Here is a 21885-nt window from a genome sequence, read left to right as displayed (position 1 = left end):
ATTACTTGATTAATCGATGGAATAATCGGATGATTATTTGATTACAAAAAGATTCAATATAGCTGCAGCCCTACTGTATGCATTCACGTAGACCTTGTTTGTGAGTTAATGTACGTTGTGTTTTGGTGTAACTCTGAAATTGTCTTCATATTTGTAGTAGAAATGTAAATGAACGACCTGCAAATCAAACATGTCATCTGTTTCACAGTTCCTTAACTTGGATAATCAAACTCCTGAATAGAAAGTGATTTTCTCATTTCAGATTTTATTGCTCATTCACACACCCATGCAAACCTTCCAACATCCATATTTGTATGCACACAATCTTCCATGAGCAGTACAAGATGACATATCTTAAATAAGTAACAAAGGAGATTCCAGTCAAAACTACTGAAACAAAATGACGACTGGAAAGATGAAGCTGTTTTCAAGTAATCGTCAAATTCAATGAAACTAAGGATTTCAAAAGTGCGCTTCTAATGTCAGATCCACAGGCGTAGTGCACCAACGCTGAAATCTTTGAACCTTTTCCTGTCTTTCAAAAAAATGTCCAATATAAGGCTAATTAAGTGTCAAAATGAGGTCAAAACAGCACAGTCCAACTAATTGACTCACCATTTGTAGCAGAGCTGCTGGCTTGATTACTTGTATTGAGAAGGCAGAGACAAGTTTAACACCAGTATGAAAAAGCAAAAGACTACATGAGAACTGCCTTCTGTGGTAAAGAATAACACCAAACAGCCTCTACTGATTCTGTATGCCATCTCCAACGTCCTCTTTTGAAATGTTTTCAACTTTTAACCATGCTGAAGAGTCTACATAGGATGGTAAGGCCTTTAAAGTCTGTTCCTAAGATAAGGAGTCAATCTGTGAGTGGACTCTGCTGCGATGCCCCTCACTGTCTTCAACTAGTGTAGTGTCTGCCTTGGTTGAATCCAGCTTGGTTGTAGTGCTGCCCGCCATGTTGGAAGAACTGTTCAAACTGTCCTCCTTGGTTAAAATTCTGACCCCCTCTCCCTCCCCAGCCTCCTCCTTGTCCTCCTCCACCTCCTCCTCCTCGGCTTCCTCTTCCCCTGCCCCCACGACCTCCTCGACCGCCGCCCCTCTCCTGATGCCAGCCTCCATCTTGGTGGTAATTGTCAGGGTAACCGCCTCCTCCATGGTAGCCCGGGTCCTGGAAGCCACCTTGGTTGTTGCCTCCCCCTCCGTAGCCGCCTCTCCCTCCTCCCCCCTGATGACCTCCTGCATCTTGATAGTGACCCTGGTTGTAACCGCCTCTCCCTCCTCCTCCTCCACCTCCTTCTCCCCAGCCTCCCTGTACCTTGCCCCCTCTGCTGCCTCCTCCTCTACCTCCATGTCCACCTCCGCCTCCTCTCTCATATCCTCCACGGCCACCTTGGGAGTAGTGATCGTAGCCCCCCCTGCCGCCTCCGTGCCCACTCCCACCATGGTGTCCTCCTCCTTGGGGAGCATCCTGACGCTTCTGCCAAGACGGCATCTCTGGCGGGGGAGCCTCGATCTCACAGGGTCGGCCTCCCCTGTCTGGCACTCGGCCCATTAGAACCTAAAAAAAGGAGACACATTAGACCAAATAGTTCAAAAGGAGGCACACTTAACACATTTGACCCGCTTATCTTTGGAGATTGTAGGAGTTTGACAGAACAGGATCTGTTCAGGAAACGGCCATAAACCAAAATACTAGAGATGGGACGTTTGACACCGAGACTCTGAAGCCTGCTTCACTCTATTGAAGCAGGCTGGTTCGAAACGCTGTGTCGAGGCTTGTATCAAATCTCTGCGATCACGTGACCGATGACGTTTGACGCTTCATACGTCACAACGAACCACCGGAAATGAGGTGACTGATTCGAAGTTTTGGCGCGCCTTCATTCGTTATAACGAGACGCGAGATGCCCAGTGCTCCCCCCTGCTTCATAGCGTTCTGAGAGACCTTTGACACAACTGCTTAATAATGACTTTATTGCTTTTGTGTTGGAACTGGAAGCAATGATGTGTGAATCATTTGGAGGTTCATTGCTGCTATAACTGCAGCTGACCACTAGATGTCACTGGTAGGGTCTTTCTGTGAAGCTTTGAAGCTTCGAATCTTTTTTCGGTACAATCAGGAAGAAGCCTCAAAAGCTTCACGAGGCTTCATTTGCCCATCTCTACAAAATACTAATGTACACTGAACAGCAGCGCATGTATGAGTAACAACGGCATCCACATCCACACGCTTGTCTTTGTTTTTTCATGTTTATTACTGGAGCTCTTATGTCATATGACAGAATCCACTCATCAACATTGTTAAGGAAGCATGTAGGTTACCACTACCCAGCATGCTCCTGGCTGTCTCATCACAGGAAAACAAGATGGATGAAATAAGACTTCAGGCTCACCAGCAACGGGAAGACGCTGACTAACAGGATTTGAGGTCAGCGAGGTAACTTAAGGTTCATCTGTGGGGTTTGATGGGGGTTCACTTCTTACCTGGTAGATCACCATGGTAACTGATAGAGATGGGAGAAGATTCCCTCACCCACTCAGAACCATTTACCCGGGTCACTTGCTGCTAACGCCAGTCAAAATAGACTAATTCAAACCACTGATTGCGTGACTCGCTACTCTCTTTAAAACCTGTTAAACCACATGTTGACATGACCTCGTCCATCAGTTTACTCTAACAAGTGGCTGCTAGAAGTTAACATGGACAAGAGAAGGTGGTTCAGTGACTTCCACAGAGTTAAACTTCGGCCGTAGCTGGAAGCAGCAGAGGTTTTGTTACTGTGTATCACTCCGCCGTCACTCGTAGGAGAGGAGGACTCTCTGCATGGATCACTCACTGATTCACCGACCACCTCTAGTTACTGATGCTGCACACCTGACACCTGCTGCGGGTTATGAGATCAACTCTTACAAGAGAGCTGCCTACTGACCAATCAGAGCTCGAAGAGCAGTTCATTAGATATTCTAATTAGGGCTGTCAAAATAAGCGCATTAACGTTGCCCGTATGCATTATTATGGTGTATATAACAATATCAAAGCCTTATTGTTTCTGCCCCGGCAATGTAAATCAGTATATCTTCTCTGGTCATAGATTCACATCATACATTAACTTGTGCGTCAGATTCTCCAGCTGTATTTATGTGACTCCCTGGCATCTTACTGTCTGTGTAACCTCGGTTACTTTTATGGTTCTGTAGGTGATTATGAGATAAGAGTGTAAGCCTTTGTTCCCTTTGGATTCATGCTATTCTTTATTGGCTCCAAGTTTCACACTGCCGGGTTGCAGCACAAAGAATAATGCTACAATATTGTCATACACAGAATCATTTCACCCAGGGGATGAATTCATATCTTCTATTTCATAAGAATACATGGAGGTAACACATTCAATGGAAAACAGAAATAACTAGAGTCAGATCTATTGGTGCTCGAGCTGGGCGGTGATATCACAAACCTGTTCATTTACACATTCACACAGAACTCTGTCTCTTTTAGCCGGGATTATACGTTTACCATCGTCGGGATCAGTTAGTGTTCGTTCAGCCAGATAAAGACGATTCTCTGGGTATGTTGGACCGGACTCAAACAGAGTCACAGGTGATGGACTTCACCCCCATGTTGTATTATTAAAGGTATGATGTTGGCCATGGTGTCTGACCAGAGAATTGTTGCTGCTGCTGTTTACACTCATTCTGAAAAATTTAAATTTATAAAATGAACAACAGGAATAAACTTCTGGTTTTGTTTTGGATATTCTAACCGTCTCTATGTTCTTTCTAAAACCAGATATATCTGATTAAAATCAACACGTCATAAATGGTTCATCATAGTTGAGTGTATTTGTGTTTTATATCACAGCCCCACCTTATGCTATCAGCAGCCGAGGAGGGTGCGGTTTCAGCATGAATGACCTAAGACATGGAAAACAAACGGTGGGTTCACCTACCTTATTAATGGCACAAGCAGTCTTCTCTCTGATCTTGCCACTGCTTGTACGTTGGATCTTGGAGAAGTCTTGTCGAGCAGCAAGAACATGAGCAACAGAGATTTTGCTTTTAGTGCCGAGAGCAGACCGTAGCGGCTGGTACACTTTGGACAACTTCTCAGCATGAATCTGGAATAGGAAATACAAAAGAAGTCTTACATGATGTGTAATCAGTCATATGGGTAGATGTGTAGTATGTGGTTTGAGTCGTTTTCCTTTGGAACATGAATGTCAATCACTGAAAGCAGCTTTTATACATATTAGGCATAGGAAGTACTCACAAGTCAAAGTAAAACTCAGAGAAGCTGCTCATCAGCCAATATGAGTATTTCAATAACAGCGATTCTTTACATTTTTTCTCAACTGCTCATTATGCCGTTTGTTAACATCTGTTCTAATAACACAGTTTTCTTGGTTCATCTCACTTCAGTCATTTTTATCGAAGAAGTCAGTTGAGCAGCCAGCTGACCAACACTCAGTCAGTCAGCTGACTTCAACAATGACAACAGCAGAAAACAACTCGGCACCATCTAGTGGACTGAAGAAGCAACTGTTACCAAAAGGTTTAACTTGTATTAGCGACATTAGTAGGCTTTTATAATAGATACAAATAAAGATTGATACAATATTGCCATAGAAAATATTGCGATAGTGAGCAGTATCAATGTTTTTTACCCATCCCTATTATATATTATATTATTGTGTCATGGATCATTTTAATGGTATGACATGAAATGAAAGGTTCATTCATATTTCAGATAATTAGACACTGACTAACCATGGAAAATCTTAAAAGTGATAAATGGTCCTCATTTATATAGCGCTTTTCTCCAAAGCGCTTTACAGTAATGACCGACATTCACCCATTCATTCACACACGACGGTGGAGTCAACCACGCAGGGCAACAGCCAGCTCGTCGGGAGCAATTAGGGTAAGGTGTCTTGCTCAGGGACACCAGGCACTCAGCTAGGAGGAGCCGGGGATCGAACCGGCAATCTTGAGGTTGCCAGCCAACCCGCTCTACCTCCTGAGCTAAACCCGCCAATAACATGCTTAGCTCTGAATATGGACAATAGTCCGAATAGTGAGAGGTCGGTGTGGCTGCACTCAGGTCAGAATATGATCCTGTTTAGAGCTGCAACCATTAATGAATCAAAAAACAATTTATTATTATTATTATTATTAATAATTAAGTATTAAATCAAGTATTTGACATTTCCAGCTCCTAGATTATGATGATTTGCTTATTTTCCCATTTCTTTTAGAATATAATATATTTGAACTGTTGTTCAGACAACACCAGTCATCTGATGATGTCACCATGAGCTGCTTTTATGCTTTATGGAGGCGACTCCTCCTTTCTCTCCTCAGAGGACAAAGCATGAAAACAGGAGAGGCTGAACTACTGCTAAAGCAAACGGACAGACGTCCTGTTGAAACTGCTTTATTAATGCTTCATCAGCGCATTGTTCCTCTTTGTTTAGATTGAGGAGGAGTCACACGTTCCACATACCTTTGCTCTGTCAGACCAACCAAACGACTGCACCGTCACATCCAGACGCTTCAACAACATTTTTCTTCTCACGCCATACTCGTTTACAAGTGCTTGGTTTATAGCTTCAATCTTCTCCTGGAAAAATGAGAAAATGTATTAAACACTCACCGACATTTCTCAATGATATTATATTTCTTTTTTGTTTTCCTTATTTACCAAGTGCACAGGTCCAAGGGCCTTCTTCAGCAAAGGCTCTCCTACATGGTTTGGTGGGACTCTACTCATGGCTTCTTTCAACTAGGAAAAAATGAAGAAAAAACAAGCAAATGTTGATCAAACAGCTGATAAAATACATGAACCAATCTGACAGAAGCAGAGATTTCTTCTCACACTGTGACTATAAGAGTGTTTGGACTAAATTATTATCACCATCATTACTGTTATTTTCCTGTAAGGACAGAAAATATGTGAAAAGAGATTCAGACTAGGAATGTCAACGGTTAACCTCAGAGAATATTTCTGAGCGTTTACATGACAGTCCAAAGGTACGTCTTAACTTAAACATGGACGCCGTGTTCAGACAGGAGGCGCCGCGTGCTACACAGCCGCTGTCTGTGTGTGTGTGTGTGTGTGTGTGTGTGTGTGTGTGTGTGTACATACATCATCAACATAAATCAGGAAAATTCCAGCCTTTCTGAATAGTTTAGATATTCAGTTAGTGTATATATATATATATACATACTCTCACATTGTATAACAATGTTTTATACAGTTTGACTATACATAAAGTTATGTATCTACAGTATCACTGTGTAAATAGATATTTATATACAGCCTTCCACAGATTTATCTCCAGAGACTGTAGATGCATATCTGTATGCAGCTGAAAGGGGACAGGGAGGCTGCCTGCGAGGCTGCAGGTGTGTGCTCAGTGTTGCAGCTGTTGTACACAGATTCAGCGGTAAGGGACAGGTGTGAGGACCAGGCTTCACCCTGTTCAGGTTTCCATATCTCTGGTCACCAGACCGACTGACCTTCTTCTCGATTCCACTGAAGAACTGGAACATGGTGATGTTGGCTGGAGGCTTGGACATGCTCAGTGCCATGCAGATGCCCTTCAGCTCCTGGAACATGGGGCTGCCCGACTCCTGGGTTTTCTTTTCAGGCTTGTTAACCAGGATCATCCTCGACGCCTCCAGCTCAGACACCAGAAAGGCTGGAGACAGAAATTGGACGGATTCAATTCTCATTACAGGATGCTTATAGGCAGGAAATTACGATCAGAGACACAAGAAAGCTACGGGAACATATAAATAAGTCATATAATGATTCACTTCCTGTCGACTGGCCTGGGGTTTGTTTTGATGATTAGTGGAGACATTAAACAGCCTCGCTTACTGTAAATGGAGAGTTTAAACAATTAAAACTAATTTGTTTGAATAAAAACTCACCAGTGTGTTTGGAAGAAGAAATAACCAGTTCACGTGTTTTCTTTTTAAATACATGCTGTGTGGTGGGTCTACTTTATGCTGATATAAAGAACAGTTTGTGTGGATTTAGAAAAGTAACTGATACATATTTAAAGAATCTTCTCTTAAATCTCCACTTTAGCCTCACAGCTCAATGCAGAAATGCCTTTCTCCAATAAAAGGTTAACGGTTGCTTGTTTTGTTAAAAAGCGATGCTGCAAAGTGCTGTGAGCGTACTGAGGAGCAGCAGACAGTTGGTCCTGTTGAGGAGCCTCTGGGTGATGTCTCCGCTGGTGAGGACGGAGTACGGACAGGCGAGCTCCGACAGCAGGCCACTCATCTCCAGCTGGAAGCTGTCTGCCTCGCTCGGACCTGGGAGAGGGCAGACAGACACTTCAGGGATGCATCGATACCACTTTTCTTCAGACCAAGTACAAGATACACATTTCAGTACTCGTCAATGCCGAGAACCAAGATGAGCACTTAATAATAATATCATTACAGTTCTAACAATAACTCTGAAAACATGTTTTATTTTCATCAGATAAGCCTCACTTTCTGACTAATTAAACATACAACATGATGCTGTTGTGACATTTTAACATCCAACGGTGTGTTTCCTGATATAAACAGGAGAGTTTGCAGTAAGGATATTCATAATAATCGTTTAACCTGCTATCAGTTACACAGTCCAAAGAAATAATACAAATACAACTCAGAGAAGCATCTTGTCACTTAAAGGAGAATAGTGCTGGTCCACCTTAAATGGTCAGCCCACCTTAAGTGTTGCTGAGCTGGAGCAGCTGGTTGTTGCTAACTCTCTTCACTCTAACACCAGATACTGGTATCTGCATCCCTGAAGTTATACAGCCGGGCACGATAATTGTGTGAGCCACAACTTGGCAGAGCACAAACACAAACCCTGAGCAGTGATTATGTCCAAATGCAGATGTATTTACCCTTCTATCGCTGGTTAAGACTTAGTAATCCAACTTTAGGATTTACCCATAAAACCAAAGTGTCATTTAACATAACAAATGATGTCACTTTTAATTTCTTTACCATTGTTATCAAACTTCAGCTTTTACTGATGTGCAACTTTTCTGTCAACATTGAATATTGTCCCTTGATTCTGCATCAACAGTGCTAGAACATGTCGTACAGTTAGTGGCGTGGACATTCTCCTCCAGCCGGCAGTAGAGTCTGAGCTCCGACACCGCCCAGGCACACAGCTTAGTGAACTCAGGGGACGCTGCTCCACCGCTCACAGCACAGTCCAGAGCTCCTTCCTCCAACAGAGGGCCCTGGTACCTGGGGGACAGGGACAGAGACACACACACACACCTCATGTCAAAACACATGCAACCACATTCCAACAGCCATGCTCTAATCTTCCCTCGTCATAGTAGTAGGTAGTACGTTGCCTTTACACACGAACCACATTATAAAACGGGTTATTTCATACAATCCTGCGTACTGAGAAACGTTGTCTCGACCTTTTCTGACTTACGAGAAGCTACAAGATATTTCGGCACAGTACTCAAACAAGAACCACCGAACCAGTGGATGGTGTATTTTTAGAAAGTGGGCTATACTTGGTTAGGAGAGGATGTTGGAGCTGGTATGAATCATGACGGGCTTGTGCTGACGCAGCTGGTGACACGCATCAAACCAGTCCGTAAAGACCAGTCCGTACACACGCACATAGCCACGGTCCGTCCAACGATCAGAAGCTACAACGTCCATCATCGTCAGACCAACCGTTAGCTACAACAGCGAGTTAGCCGCGTTGCTAAAGCAAGCTACACTGTCACGTTAACGCTGGCTCAAATATGAGATTGGCAGCTTTGTACGTTATCTTCAAACTGCGGCAGACACGTTTACTTTTCATTTAACTTACCCTAAATCTTCAAGAGAGACGAGGATGTCATTCTCCATCCCAGTAATTATGGTTATGCTCTAAAGTCACGTACTTCGAAATAGAGTTTTCACATCAGCCACCTCAGCTGATACACGTTTTACTTCTTCTACTTCTTCTAAGGGCTCATTGTCCGTAAACAAACAGCGTGCCGACGCCTTACCGCCACCTGGCGGTCGTGGTGGCGCAGGAGAGAGGCAGTTGATCAGAATCCGCTTTATTCGGCCAAATGCGTTCACATACAGGGAATTGGACTCCTTTTTCCATCTTTCATAATGTACTGAACAGAAATAAAAGTAAAAGCTAGGATAATATTAACAACAAAAAAGCTGAAAACCAATGGATCTGGGTATTTATCAGTGTTGTTGATTTATTGGGGGAAAAATCTTGACATGCAAGTATTTGAATTCTACAAAGTGTGTTATTATATACAAAGTGACTGCCTGTTTCAGTTCAAAACTCTGCTATTGAGTGAGAAGGGTCAAACAAGCACAGGACTTTGATCCAGAAGACCATTGTTTGTGTCCCATGCGAAACCTCTTTATCTCATATTAATGTCCTGAAATAAAGAGGCCAAAGTATCTTGCATCTTTTTTTACTGGTTGTAAACAAACATTCACTTTGTGATTTCCCTCGCCAAAATAAATGTCATATTTTGTATGTAATGCTCAGAGATCCACCTTTTGACATCCCAGCACCAACATGCAAACCAAGCAATATGGTTCAGCCAGCTGCAGTACATACACAATGGATGGAATTAAAGCTACATTCAAAAGACTTGTCACTAACTAAATTTGATGAATATCAAACTGATTCTTTTGAAATAAACATTTTGAAAGATGTTATACAATATCAAATGTTTCACAACATAGGCAGAGTGGTAAACTACAACTCAAACGGATGTAGAATAGTTCGGGAAATCAGAACAAAGCACAATCTCCTATTTCAACCAATCCAACAAGTCTGGACAATTGAAGAAATACATTGATCCACAAGCAGACATGGCGCTACTCTTCCAATAAAGGTGGAGGAGAGAGTTTAAGTTGGAAACTATCTGTTCCTGCTTGAGCTGCGATGAGAAGTCCTGTCTTTTCGTTGCTGTGGCACTGGGAGAGTTCTGACAGGATGGACAACTGGAAGGAAGAGAGAGAGAAAATAAAAAATAGAAGGTGATATATGGCCACACACACACACACACACACACACACACACACACACACACACACACACACACACACACACACACACACACACACACACACACACACACCATTACATGAAGTATCTGTGTAAGTGTAGCAGGAAGCGGTAAAGGAGAGGCTGTAGTACAGCAAGGTTAAAGCCAGGTGTGATTTTGTAGTTTCCAGACCTGACTCATGGTTATAAAACTACCATCTGTGTTTCCGCAGGTAAGCCCCGCCCCCTAAAGCATCCCCTGCTTTCTGGTCTGTTGGACTCTAAATGGACCATCATGTACTAAATGAACATCATGCTGGACTGAAGAAGACTTGAAACTAGAGATTGAGACCATAAACTCATGTTTACAATGTTTACTGAGATAATACATCAAGAGAGAAGTAGGGTTATTTTCTCATAGATTTCCATGCAGAGAGGAGTCGCCCCCTGATGGCCAGCAGAGAGAATGCACTTCAGCATTTTCCAGAACCGGAGGTTGCCGCCTGGTTGAGTCTCTATTCATTTGAATTTGAATTACCACCCAGTGTATTGTTAGAGCTATGTGTATTTGTGTAGTAAAGCATGAACAGATGTGTTTGTCTGTGGGTCATGTTAACGGGGAGGTGCAACTGCCACAGAGAGTGTCCCTACCCTGGATGGCCCCCGGTATAAACAGCGTAACTGATCCCAGGACTGTTCCTGCTGAAGGTCCAACGTTGCCTCAACGAACACCTGGTCAACAAAGAGCCCGAAGAAAGCATCATTATTCAGCAGTGATTTGTTACATTTCATCACAATTCTTGAACAACTGGTTTGTTCACATAGGCCTAGACTACTTGGTATTCATTTATTTTTATTGTGTTAATAATAGAAAATATGTATTTAAATTTTGCATTGGTCTGTTTGTTTCGAGAAAAACAGAAAAAAATTGAGATTTTATTTTTAGGCCAAATCGCCCAGCCCTAATTGAACATCAGTATTTTGCTAAATGTATCATGTGTATATTTCATTTAGCTTGTTGGTCCCTCTCTCATAGTATATCGTGACAAAAGCCCTACCTTCTTCCGTTGAGCCTCTGCTCCAGCGTCCTGATGCACTGATGCCACCCGGGTCTGAGAGAGAAGACATGGCTGTCAGATTTGTTAGTGATTGGAAAAGTAGGATTGACAGAGAAGTAACAAGAAAGGAACAGCCTGGTACAGCTGCTGAAGCTATGCAAAATGCCAAAGTTTTAAAATCGAGCTGAAATGAAAAATGTATATCAAAATCCAATATTTTTCTTCTTCCTGGAAAACAAAATGAAAAAAGAAACACGCTTACATCAGCTAGTACCAACAATGATATCATGACATCCATACATCCATCAATCAGAGGTAGAGAAGGTGGAGAGCTAATCTTTTAAACCATCCAATCAGATGCTTCCCAACATTATGTCCCGCCTCCTACCCTCACTCAGAAATACGTAGACGTTTCAGCTCAACTTTAGGGAACTTTAAGGAAACTTTCTTGCAAACTTGCATTACAGCGCTTATCAGCTTAAACACCTCCGCCTCAGCTGCTCCTCTTCCCAACACGGCACAAAGGACATTACTGATGCATTTGCCCAAGGGGTGACTTTGCACTGACAGGAGAACATATCCCAAATGTTGCAACTTGCTTTTAAAGATCACCGTAGAAACCGGTGGGAACCAGTGGGAACCAGTGCACCACAGGTAGGGAAGTCAGGAAGCATTGTTGCATTGGATCTTCTCACAGGACTTGGATACAGCAAATTATCCTATGATCTAAATCTATTTACATTATATTCATTAGTAATATATTATAATATACATAGTAATATATCATATAATGATATATTACTATGTAATATATCCCCCCCCACACACACACACCTGTGCGAGGGAGGTGCTGCGGCCTCTTTTTGGTTCGACTGAAGGCCCGCCCCTTCCTCCTTGGCTGGACGAACACTTGTAGCAGCTCCACCTCTGCTGCTGCTGCTGCTCTGATGGAAAGCCCCAGTTAGAGTCCTTCTGCTGCAGGCACTGGTAGTGGTACAGGTGGCCACAGCTGAAAGACACACAATACACACCTTAGCACCTGGACACATGTCATGCTTTTACACAACATAAAAACGAGATAAACTCATCCAAGCACTTCAGGAAATAGCAGTGACATTGATTAAAGTCATGACTATATATATATATATATATATATATATATATATATATATATATATATATATGATAAACATATGGTTTCTGTAGCGGGACAATCTCAGAACACAAATGTATTTCTGCGTTACCCAGACATTAACACAGTGTTTGTTACCTGAACACAATGATCTCCTCCGCTGAGTCCTGCCTCCTCTTGTACTGCTGGAGGCAGATGTTACAGTAGTCTTGACGGGGGTGGAGTCCCCTTGTGACCGCAGCACGCAGGTGAGCGAGGGACCAGTGGAGGTCATGGTTCAACAGACTGGTGGTTGTTTCAAGTAAAGTCTAAACCAAACAAACGGCATTATTCCAAGATCAAAAGTAAAATATAGTCTGTTTTAATGGTGGGTGACAGACAGCGTATAAACCAACCTGAATGAGAATCAGAAAATACCAACAGCTCTGTAGTTTACTTTATAAGACACACACACAGTGTTCACCTGTTCATAGTTAAAGGTGTCCAGCATGCCCAGGATGAGGCCTTGGATCTCTGCCAGCTTGCCTTTCCCATAGACTGGGTCCTGACAGACACAAGCATGCAGACAGCATCACATACAAGGACATACCGGTATCATTATTTATCAAATCACAAATCACAGCCTTCTGTCCAATAGACTCTCTCCAAAGTTGAAGAATAACTAACCCCCAAGCATTCAGCTGAAAACCACAGAATATGTGTATTTAGTAGTGTTATATGAACATTTAAGTGCAAAATATGTATTTTTAGACACTGCCCTCTACTGGTTGAAAGACAATAGAAACCTGCATAAGAGACAGCAGCCTAAGTCCACCGACCAGGACGACCCTCTAGGATAAAGACTCAGAACCCTTATCTAGTGTATTTAGTTTTGGTGAAACATCTGAGTCCGTGAGTCCGTGAGACCCTGAGACTGTGAGACCGCGGGTCCGTGAGGGGGGACGTTGGGGGGACATTGGGGTCAGTGACGGTCTGATACTGACATAGAAGAAAACGCTGAGGAAACACACCTGCAGGATTCGTTGGATGATGGCAGGCAGAGAAATAAAGCTGCTCATACAGTTGAGAACCTTCATCGTCAGCTCCTTCAGCACTGAGACACACAGACAGCATTCACATCAGCATCACTGTCATACTCAAAAACATAAAGTACAGTCTTATCGTACATGATCATAAAGAATTAACTGCTTATGTTGCTGCTTATTGTGTTAAACTGTACAATATGGAAGATTTAAAAGGAAACAAATCAAACAAAGAAATAACCTGAAATACAATATATATTGTGATATGTAATTCCTTTATGTGTATGCATTTAGAATGAATTAACAACATACAACAAATAATTCATTATTATTTTTTTAATACCACATTCAAGTGAAGAACACAGAGAACAAAGTGAAGCAGTGTCCAGCAGAGAGCAACACAACTAACATCATGAAATACAAAGTACTGGCCCAACGCCAACGTCCACAGTCTCATGTCGCGTTCGCACCAAACCCCCACCGCATCACGTTAGTTTGACCTCAGGGTCATGTGTGTTTATTCACATCACGCACACTCGACGTGCCGGAGAGGAGGAGGAGTCAGATAGGTTAGCTTGACAGACCTTTTTACTGATCTGTTCATTGCTTATGTTTATTATTAAATCACAGCCCAATCATTTATTCATACGTTTAGCTTGGTGAAATCCAGACAGGACGGCGTCTGGTTTCCTGGTGGATCTGGGACTTCAACATGTACAAAGCAGCACTATTGGGGATTTCAGCCGTGAGGAAACCTGGTGGTTGGTGATGGAGGGAAGCCCCGCCTCCTCTATGGTGCGTCTAGCTTAAGTGACGATAATAAACACAAATGATCCCGTGGTCAAACTGATTGGACGAGGCTTGATCACGTGTGTGTGGGAGTGTTTTTACCCTCAAATGTGTGTTCGTCATTGAGCCTCTTCACTTGCTTTTGCGAAGCCATCATGGTCTCCAGAAGTGGAAACCAGAGAACCTGAGAGAGAATAGAAGGACTGAATGAAGGACTGAATGAAGGACTGAATGAAGGACTGAATGATAAGACAGTGAGACCCCCCCCCCATCACACAGACCACTACCTCTCTTTGCTGCTGGTAGAGGCTGTCGGAGCTTCGATGACACAAGTCAATGATGTCATTTAGTGAATCCTTCACTCTTGTCAGTGGTTCACTGCTTCTCTCCTCTTCATCATGTGCTCCTCCTCCTCCATCACCTCCTCTCTCACTCTCAGCAGTCAGGACACTCAGTTTTTCCTTCAGTGTCTTCAGAGAGAATATTTCACAGTCAAAGTGACATCAAACAGAAAGGCTGGAAAGTCAGTACATGTATTTTACTTTTTTATCATCCTGCTCTACAACACTATTATTTAGATCCTTCTATTCATGTGTCCGTTTGATGGTTTGTGAATGATTCGTTCCTGAATGACTGTTTTTACCTCCAACAGGACAGTGAAAGCTCCGTGAACGTCTCCCTTCTTCTCCAGCAGGTAGGCCGTGGCCTCGTTGTGGTGGTACTTCTCTGTTATCTGGACACAGCGACACAGAGGAGCACGCTTCACCTCGGTGCACCATCACATACCGACCAGCAGTATCATGCAGGTCCATTAAAGGGACACCATCATAAGATCCTCATACCCTTCATTATAGGAACATTGTGATGCTATTGTGATATGGTTTTCTGTATCTGTCAGCCATTTCATTATATGATTGAATGTCTACTTCCTATAAAGTATCAGATGTAGTCGACGGTTTGCATCATGTTCCCCATGATGAAGAACCAATAATATGTCACCTATAAAAATATAAAACATCCCCTCCGTACTCAGTGTCTACTGAAGTGCTTTGTGAATTACTAGAAGGGAAACGTATTTCATCGTGGATTACGTTGCTCTTGATGTATCACAAATGAGTTTCAAACCATTTTTTGGTTTTGTTCATGAACAGCGTGTTTTACCATGTGTGTTGTCGCCATAGTAACGGCCACCATTTTCTTTCTTTCTTTTTAGTCAAATGAAACCATGTCTGTTCTACTCCTATTTTAAATCTATGTCAACATGCTAACATGCTAACATGCTAATATGCTCCCCAGGATCACGTCTGTGTTTTCTGTGCCTTTCACAGAGTCATTCCTGTCATACAGGGAACTCCTCCTGCTGCCTCTGTAACATGGACCCATGCACCTGTTCAACTTGTACACAAACACATAAGATGAATAAAGTATGGTAGGTAGTACGTGTATGGCCTCCTCCAGTCTGTAGTGCTGGGAGGTCTGCAGGAAGCTGAGGAGCTGCTGGGGGTCAAAGCGGCACAGCAAGTCCAGCAGCAGCTCGTGGAGGTCATGTTCCAGAGGCAGGGCGCTTCCTGAAGGATGGACTTCCCTGAACAGAGCAGAAGAGACATGAGGAGAAAGGGAGGAGGGGAGAAATGCAGAAGTGAGGCGGCAGAGAAATCGTTGGCGTACCGTGGCTCTAAGAGGCAGCTGAGGAACTTAAAGAGTAGCTGGTCATCCTGAGAGAGAGAGAGAGAGAGAGAGGGGGGGGGGGGGGGGAGAGGGGGGGAGAGACAGATACAGAGACAGAGAGAGGGAGGGAGAGAGAGAGAGGGAGAGAGAGAGGTTATAATGTTGTCCTCTGTGTATGGGTGACTTTACCTTTAAGGGAGGGCTCCTCCTCCTCCTCCTCCTCCTCCTCCTCCTCCTCCCAGGTGGGTGGAGTTTGTCTACTTTACAATAGGCTTGTTTCGAATCAAGCATGCGCATGCATTTGCCTCGCAAAACAAGGCATTCTGGGAAAAAAACGTCACAAATGCTGGTGATAACTTCCCTTTGCGACATGTCACATGACTTTAAAAACTTGCGGTATCTCCAGGGTACCTCCCTCCGCATGCTTTTCTGTGCAGATGGTCTGAAATAAGTGCGGACATAAGACACTCCCCTCAACGTTGCCCTAGTTGGTTAGAATTATCACGTGGTATTTCCCACGTGAGAAAATTCCTCAGCCTCCGTCAACAACGGGACTTCAAATGCCTCGGCTCGAGTTCGTCAGCGACGAAGAAAGCCAGCGCCACTGAGCAGGCCATATTCTTTGTGCAAAGTCCGTGAAGTTTCCCCTGGCGCGACAGTTTTTGTTATGTATACAATTATTAATAAAGTTTAAATAAAAAAAAATAAAAAAAAGGTCTGTGAAGTGCACCTGTGTCCGACTTGACGTAGTGGGAACTTGGCGTGTTTATGACGAGTTCCAGCGGATCCTCTCAAGTCTCGTGCATGCATCGGCGCAAATGCATGCGATCCGAAACGCGCCCATTGTCTCCTACGACATTACTGTGCTGTACAGTGACGTAAAATTTAAATTTAAATTTCTAAATGTTAACTGGCACAGCGACTAAAAAGAAAGAAAGAAAAGCGTTGTTTGGACTTGGAGCTTGTAGTTGGAAGTCCGTCAGCACTGATGAAACCAGATGAAACGGCTACATCAGCACCGTTAAGGATTCAGACCTTACCTGAAGCTCAGCGATGATTTGCTGCACCTGTTTGGTGAAGTGGAACACCACCAGGTCAGCTGCCTTGCTGGGGTCGAGGATCACCAGCTCCTGGGAACATAAGTTGGAGGGTTTGTATTTCTAATGCATATAAATATATCTCCAGTGAAACCGGACGCAACGTTTCATTTAATGGTTGAAAGATTAGCTCAGCACATCCTCTCGCTCTGAGCCATGAACAGTTGCAGACTGATTGAGGGATGGATGTCATGATATCATTGGCTGAATTGGTTGGTGCTAGCTCATGTAAGCATGCTTCAGATTTCATTTTCCAGGAAGGAAAAACTATTGGATTTAAATATTAAAATACCAAGACATTTTTTGGTCATTCTTTACAGAAAGATATTGTTAAAAAATAAGGCTCAGAAAATGACAACGCTACTCCACTTGTTGCTGTCTGTCACCATCTGGTGGCTGGATCGAAGTAGTAAGGGCCATGCGTCGGCTTACTTGTAGTGCACCACAGGGCACAGTACTGGGTCCGTGGGGTTTCAGTATCTTTATGTGCATGTGAGTATGCTCTGACCTTGATGTGCTGCAGTACTTTGTCCTTGACGGTTTGTTTCTCCTCCGGGCTGTAGCCGGGCATGGACAGCAGGTTGTGGATGTAGCTGAAGATCTCCGCCTGACACAAACACACAGATTTCAAATGCTTCATTTGAATCTGCCAATTATATCACAATAGTCAACAGATGTCAAATATTTACCGAAGTCTTCAGACTGGACTCCGAAACATGACATTCCCACACGACCTAACTGCATTGTGAGTTACGTTTGCAGGGAAACTTATTTTGTTGTGGATTATGTTTGCTGATGACGTATAACAAATTAGCGTCAAAGAGTCCGAGTTGGTCTGTGTAGGGAGGAGGTCTGGGTGGTGAACGGGTCCAAAAACACAGGACTTTCACCAGGAGACCAGTGTTAGTGTCCCGTTAGAACCAAGTAGTTCAGTTGCCAAAACATAACCAAGAACTTTTGTTGTGTTTTTGTTTTGTTTCAAATTCATAATCATTTTAATCCAAACCAGGATGTTTTCTTTACTAAACTTAACTATGTAGTTGTGTTGCCTTTTTTGTTTTGCTGTGAACCACATGTTTCAAACTGCGACCGTTCAGTTTCAGAATAAAATAAGTTTCCCTGAAAAAGTAATTGAGAGTGCAGTTTAGTGGTTTGGGAACGTGGTTTGGTAGAGTTGGGTTTAAGTGTATAATAGTATCTGTTACAGCTGAGATGGGACTACATTTTACATGTTAACAGCTGTCTAGCTCTTTCTTGGTTAGCCTGCCAATCATAACCCACTAATAAAATCACACACACACACTAAATCAACACTTAGGCAAATTAAAAATGAACAAGATGTAATATGTATTTGGATGTTACCCTTCTGAGAGGGTCCCTCAGGTAGCAGTCAATGATCCTGTCATACAGATGTTTCTTCTCATAAAGAAATTCACAGATTTGGTAGCTGGAGGGAAAGAGAAAATACATCATGGTAATAATAATGGTAATAATATATATACATATTTGTTTGATGATGATGATGACTTATTGCCACCGTTGTCCCTGATGTTTTCATGGGTAGTTGAGCAAACCAAATCAATGAGACTGGTACGTTACATCAGAGTCTCAGTGAATGACTTGGTGGCTCATATGCATTGTGAGGTCAAAGCCGCGCTGACCAATATTTTATATTAACTATGTTTGAAAGGACTTCATGTACGGTGAAAAGTGTCTCTCATGGTGACATACATGATGAAGCTCACAGCCCTAAAAGGTTACAACAATAGTGAACTTTTTCAATTTTCTTTACATTTTCAAATGCATGGAAAATATGCAAAAGATGATTAGATGCTCACAACTTAGCCTTCTCTGCCAGAGCCAGCAGCCTTTCTTCATTAAACTGGACCACACCACCGACCTGCAGCAGCTCCAGCAGAACCTACAAACCCCCCACGAATACGCCAGCTTAGACGTGACATCATCAAGCAAACCCCGTACTGCAGACGTGAATGTAGTAGTGTGTTAGTACAACCTGCTGCCTCTCAGTGTGTCGGGAATCATCGTCTGGGCAACACAGGAACTCCAGCACCTAGAAAGACAGTAAGAGCAAAGATGTGGACAAATGTTACTGGAGGTTACCAGAAATACTTCTAATGGGATGTGGTGGAGTAACATTAGTTATACTAGCCTTGAGAAACTAAAAACTACCTAACTAATAAAGCAGACGAAGGCAACGCCTGGTAGCTCAACCACACTGTAAGAGTGTTTTGGAAATGTTAATTGTCCTCTCATGCGAATGCCAAATTAACTTGTTTAGAGCCTCTCCCAGTTGCTGTTATTTAATGTAGTTTGATAGATTTCCCTCTTCAACGAGGACCCACCCTCCTCTGCTTTTGATTTGCTAGTAAGCAAATGATTCTGTGCAGAATTTGTTTATTAATAGAAGGTTTATTTATAGAAGGTAGCAGCACCATGGTAGCAACCTGTCAATTATAAGGGTCCTAAAGCATCCCCAGCTTTCTGGTCTGGTGGACTCTAAATGGACCATAATGTACTAAATGAACATCATGCTGGATTGAAGAAGACTTGAAACTAGAGATTGAGACCATAAACTCATGTTTACAATGTTTACTGAGATAATACATCAAGAGAGAAGTAGGACCATTTTCTCATAGACTTCTATACAACCAGAGAGGAGTCGCCCCCTGGTGGCCAGTAGTGAGAATGCAAGTTTAAGGCACTTTTCACTTTTCAGAGCCGGAAGCAACGCATGTGAACAGAGTGATACCTCACATGTATGTATGTATTTTCTTGTCCCTTGTGTATCCAGACACTATGACACACCTCACCACAACATTTAGTCTTGTTTTTATGTCTGTTTAGGGATTCCTGTTTTATTTAGTTACTCACCTCATCCCTGGTTTCGTTCCTGCTAGTTTCCTTTATCTGCCCGGTCCCTGATGTATTCCACCTGTGTCCCGTTAACCCTGCTCCCTGTGTAGAAACCTGTGTATTGTGTCTCTCGATGTCTAGTGCTCCAGCATTCTTCTTTGAGTCAGTTCACCCAGTGTTTTGAGCCATGCATGTTTTCCTTTGGCCTTTGATTTTTGTCTCACCTATGCTATGGAGTCCTGTTTGTGTCCAGCATAACATCCCCCGCCTTTACTGTAGCTTGGCCTGTACTTCCTACTCAAGCAGCTGTAAAAGTATCAGGATAATGTGATCTATAATGAAAAATGGGGCATGTTCGGGGGATCTGATTGGTTACCTGATCAAAGAGCTTCCTGTTCACAAAAAGCGTGTTGTCTGGCTTGGCCAACTGGCGAGCCAAAAACGTGAAGAGCCCGCCCACCTGGGATGGAGTAAAGTCTGGGTTGTCCACCATCACCTAGGTAACCAGAAAGACAAAAAAAGACTGTTAATGATATTAATAGCATCTCCCTAAACCCATCAGACCTTTTTGTCCATATATATAATAAAACAGATGTCTCAGCGACTGTTTTGTCCTGGAGCCCTTCAGATGAGCTGAATGCTGTCATTGGCTTCAAACCATCGACTGTATATCAGAAGTGGACGTAGTCATGGTGACGGCTTCACTTCACTTTGCAGAACTGGAGGTTGCCGCCTGGTTTAAATGCGACAGGAATATTGTGTAGTAATAAATAAATAATAAACTTTAACAATCTAGACACAACCAAGAGGAGGGTTGTTCTGTGAATGGTTGTGTAAAATCACTTAGTCTGTTTGGGGAAAGGACATCCTTACTGAGCATCCCTTCAAGCTCCATGCTGCCTTCACTACCAACAACCACGGAAACAAAACAGAACATGGAGTGATTCTTACTTATTCTTGTGGTTTTACCTGAAGTAAGATGTCCACTATCCTCTGCTGGTACTCCAGAGCCTGCTTGTCGTTCTTAAAGTCTTCAAATGTCTGGAATGAAGTTACAACCAAATATTAAAAAAAAAAAAAAAAAAATCAAATCTCACCTTTCAAAGGTAGCCTGGTGGAAAAGAAGACTAATACTGCAACGTGGGCTGAGTGCACTCCACTTTTGATTTAAACAATCCAAGGTGTAAGAAAACAGACATATTTCTGGTAAGAACTTAAGGAATATAAGTAAACCTATTTTTTATTACTAACCCAGACTAAATGGAGATGCAGGAAAGAAAGATAGGAAATAGAACTTTTATCCCTGCCTGGTATATAATCTAAATTTCAAAAGAAGTATTGCCAAGACCTATGGATAATGATGCAACAGAATGTCTACTCTTTACTCCAACTGGGAATATACATGTGGTGATAATATACTAAAAACTTCATATGTAAACAATTTATAAAGATATGCTCAAGGGATCTTCATGTTTATGGGTACATTAACTACACAAACACTCCAACACTCCTCTGGTGTTTACCCTTCTCCCACACCGGCCTGCTCTCCTGGAAGTCTAAATTCGTTTGAAATGGGTTTGCGGTTTGGGAGGAGGTCTGGGTGGTGAAGGGGTCTAAAAACACAGGACCTTCACCAGGAGATTGATCATCGTTTCAATTTCATAGTCATTTTAATCCAAACCATGACGTTTACTCCGGAACAATATTGCAGTTTGGTTGTATGAGAATGTAATGTTGTTGGAGACAGGGTGGCCCATACACCTGAACATGGACTAAGACGGTGGTTCCCAAACAGCTGTTATTGGCCCCCATGTCGTATCTCCCCGGGTAAGGACATACTGGACTACAGGACAAGTGGTATTATAGCCATCAGAGAGAAGCCTCCCTGTGGTTAAAACGGTCAAATGATTGGAACGTGGGAAGTAAAATTGTCATAAATAATCAGGCCGATGGGATGCTGGGCTACGTGGCACATATGCATTGGCAGCACTTTTTGCATGATAAATGAAATGTCAAGTTAACTGGTCTTTCTACTGAGGTGTTAAAATGGATCAGTTTCAGATTAACGGTCTACTGTAAGAAGTCTTTCAATATGCTAAACACACATTTATCACATGACAAGAGTTCAAATGAAATGATGAAATCTCACCATGGCGAGGACGTTCAGGAACTCCCGGGTATCAAAGTGAAGGAG

The 21885-nt window shown here is 42.8% G+C and overlaps 2 protein-coding genes and 1 long non-coding RNA gene across 3 annotated transcripts in view; 1 reads left to right on the top strand and 2 right to left on the bottom strand.

Annotated features, from left to right (window-relative positions):
* Window positions 1-21885, top strand: part of LOC311021231 — an 86838-nt gene that overhangs the window by 24676 nt on the left and 40277 nt on the right. The window lies entirely within an intron of this gene.
* Window positions 261-8997, bottom strand: fam98a (family with sequence similarity 98 member A). The gene is made up of 8 exons (XM_084021655.1): window positions 8858-8997; window positions 8120-8268; window positions 7195-7329; window positions 6523-6704; window positions 5705-5785; window positions 5507-5623; window positions 3954-4121; window positions 261-1564 (listed from the first exon to the last, which is right to left on the bottom strand). The coding sequence occupies exons 1-8, from the start codon at window positions 8893-8895 to the stop codon at window positions 905-907; spliced, it is 1530 nt and encodes a 509-aa protein (XP_083877781.1). The 5' UTR covers window positions 8896-8997; the 3' UTR covers window positions 261-904.
* Window positions 9114-21885, bottom strand: part of vps8 (VPS8 subunit of CORVET complex) — a 46338-nt gene continuing 33566 nt past the window's right edge. Inside the window, exons 26-45 of the mRNA XM_084021604.1 lie at window positions 21841-21885; window positions 20661-20732; window positions 20068-20187; window positions 18832-18888; window positions 18656-18738; window positions 18180-18264; window positions 17326-17424; window positions 16761-16850; window positions 15721-15767; window positions 15493-15637; window positions 14696-14785; window positions 14340-14522; window positions 14155-14236; window positions 13252-13334; window positions 12705-12785; window positions 12380-12549; window positions 11944-12118; window positions 11110-11163; window positions 10703-10783; window positions 9114-10008 (exon numbers count right to left, since the gene is read on the bottom strand). The exon at window positions 21841-21885 is cut by the window's right edge and continues 75 nt beyond it. Coding sequence (XP_083877730.1) covers window positions 9883-10008; window positions 10703-10783; window positions 11110-11163; window positions 11944-12118; window positions 12380-12549; window positions 12705-12785; window positions 13252-13334; window positions 14155-14236; window positions 14340-14522; window positions 14696-14785; window positions 15493-15637; window positions 15721-15767; window positions 16761-16850; window positions 17326-17424; window positions 18180-18264; window positions 18656-18738; window positions 18832-18888; window positions 20068-20187; window positions 20661-20732; window positions 21841-21885 — 1968 coding nt within the window. The 3' untranslated portion in view covers window positions 9114-9882. The remainder of the gene's footprint in view (window positions 10009-10702; window positions 10784-11109; window positions 11164-11943; window positions 12119-12379; window positions 12550-12704; window positions 12786-13251; window positions 13335-14154; window positions 14237-14339; window positions 14523-14695; window positions 14786-15492; window positions 15638-15720; window positions 15768-16760; window positions 16851-17325; window positions 17425-18179; window positions 18265-18655; window positions 18739-18831; window positions 18889-20067; window positions 20188-20660; window positions 20733-21840) is intronic.

This window comes from Eutrigla gurnardus (assembly GCF_963514095.1).
Source record: "Eutrigla gurnardus genome assembly, chromosome: 11".
Classification (NCBI taxonomy): domain Eukaryota; kingdom Metazoa; phylum Chordata; class Actinopteri; order Perciformes; family Triglidae; genus Eutrigla; species Eutrigla gurnardus.
This window is presented reverse-complemented; position numbering and strand designations above follow the sequence as displayed.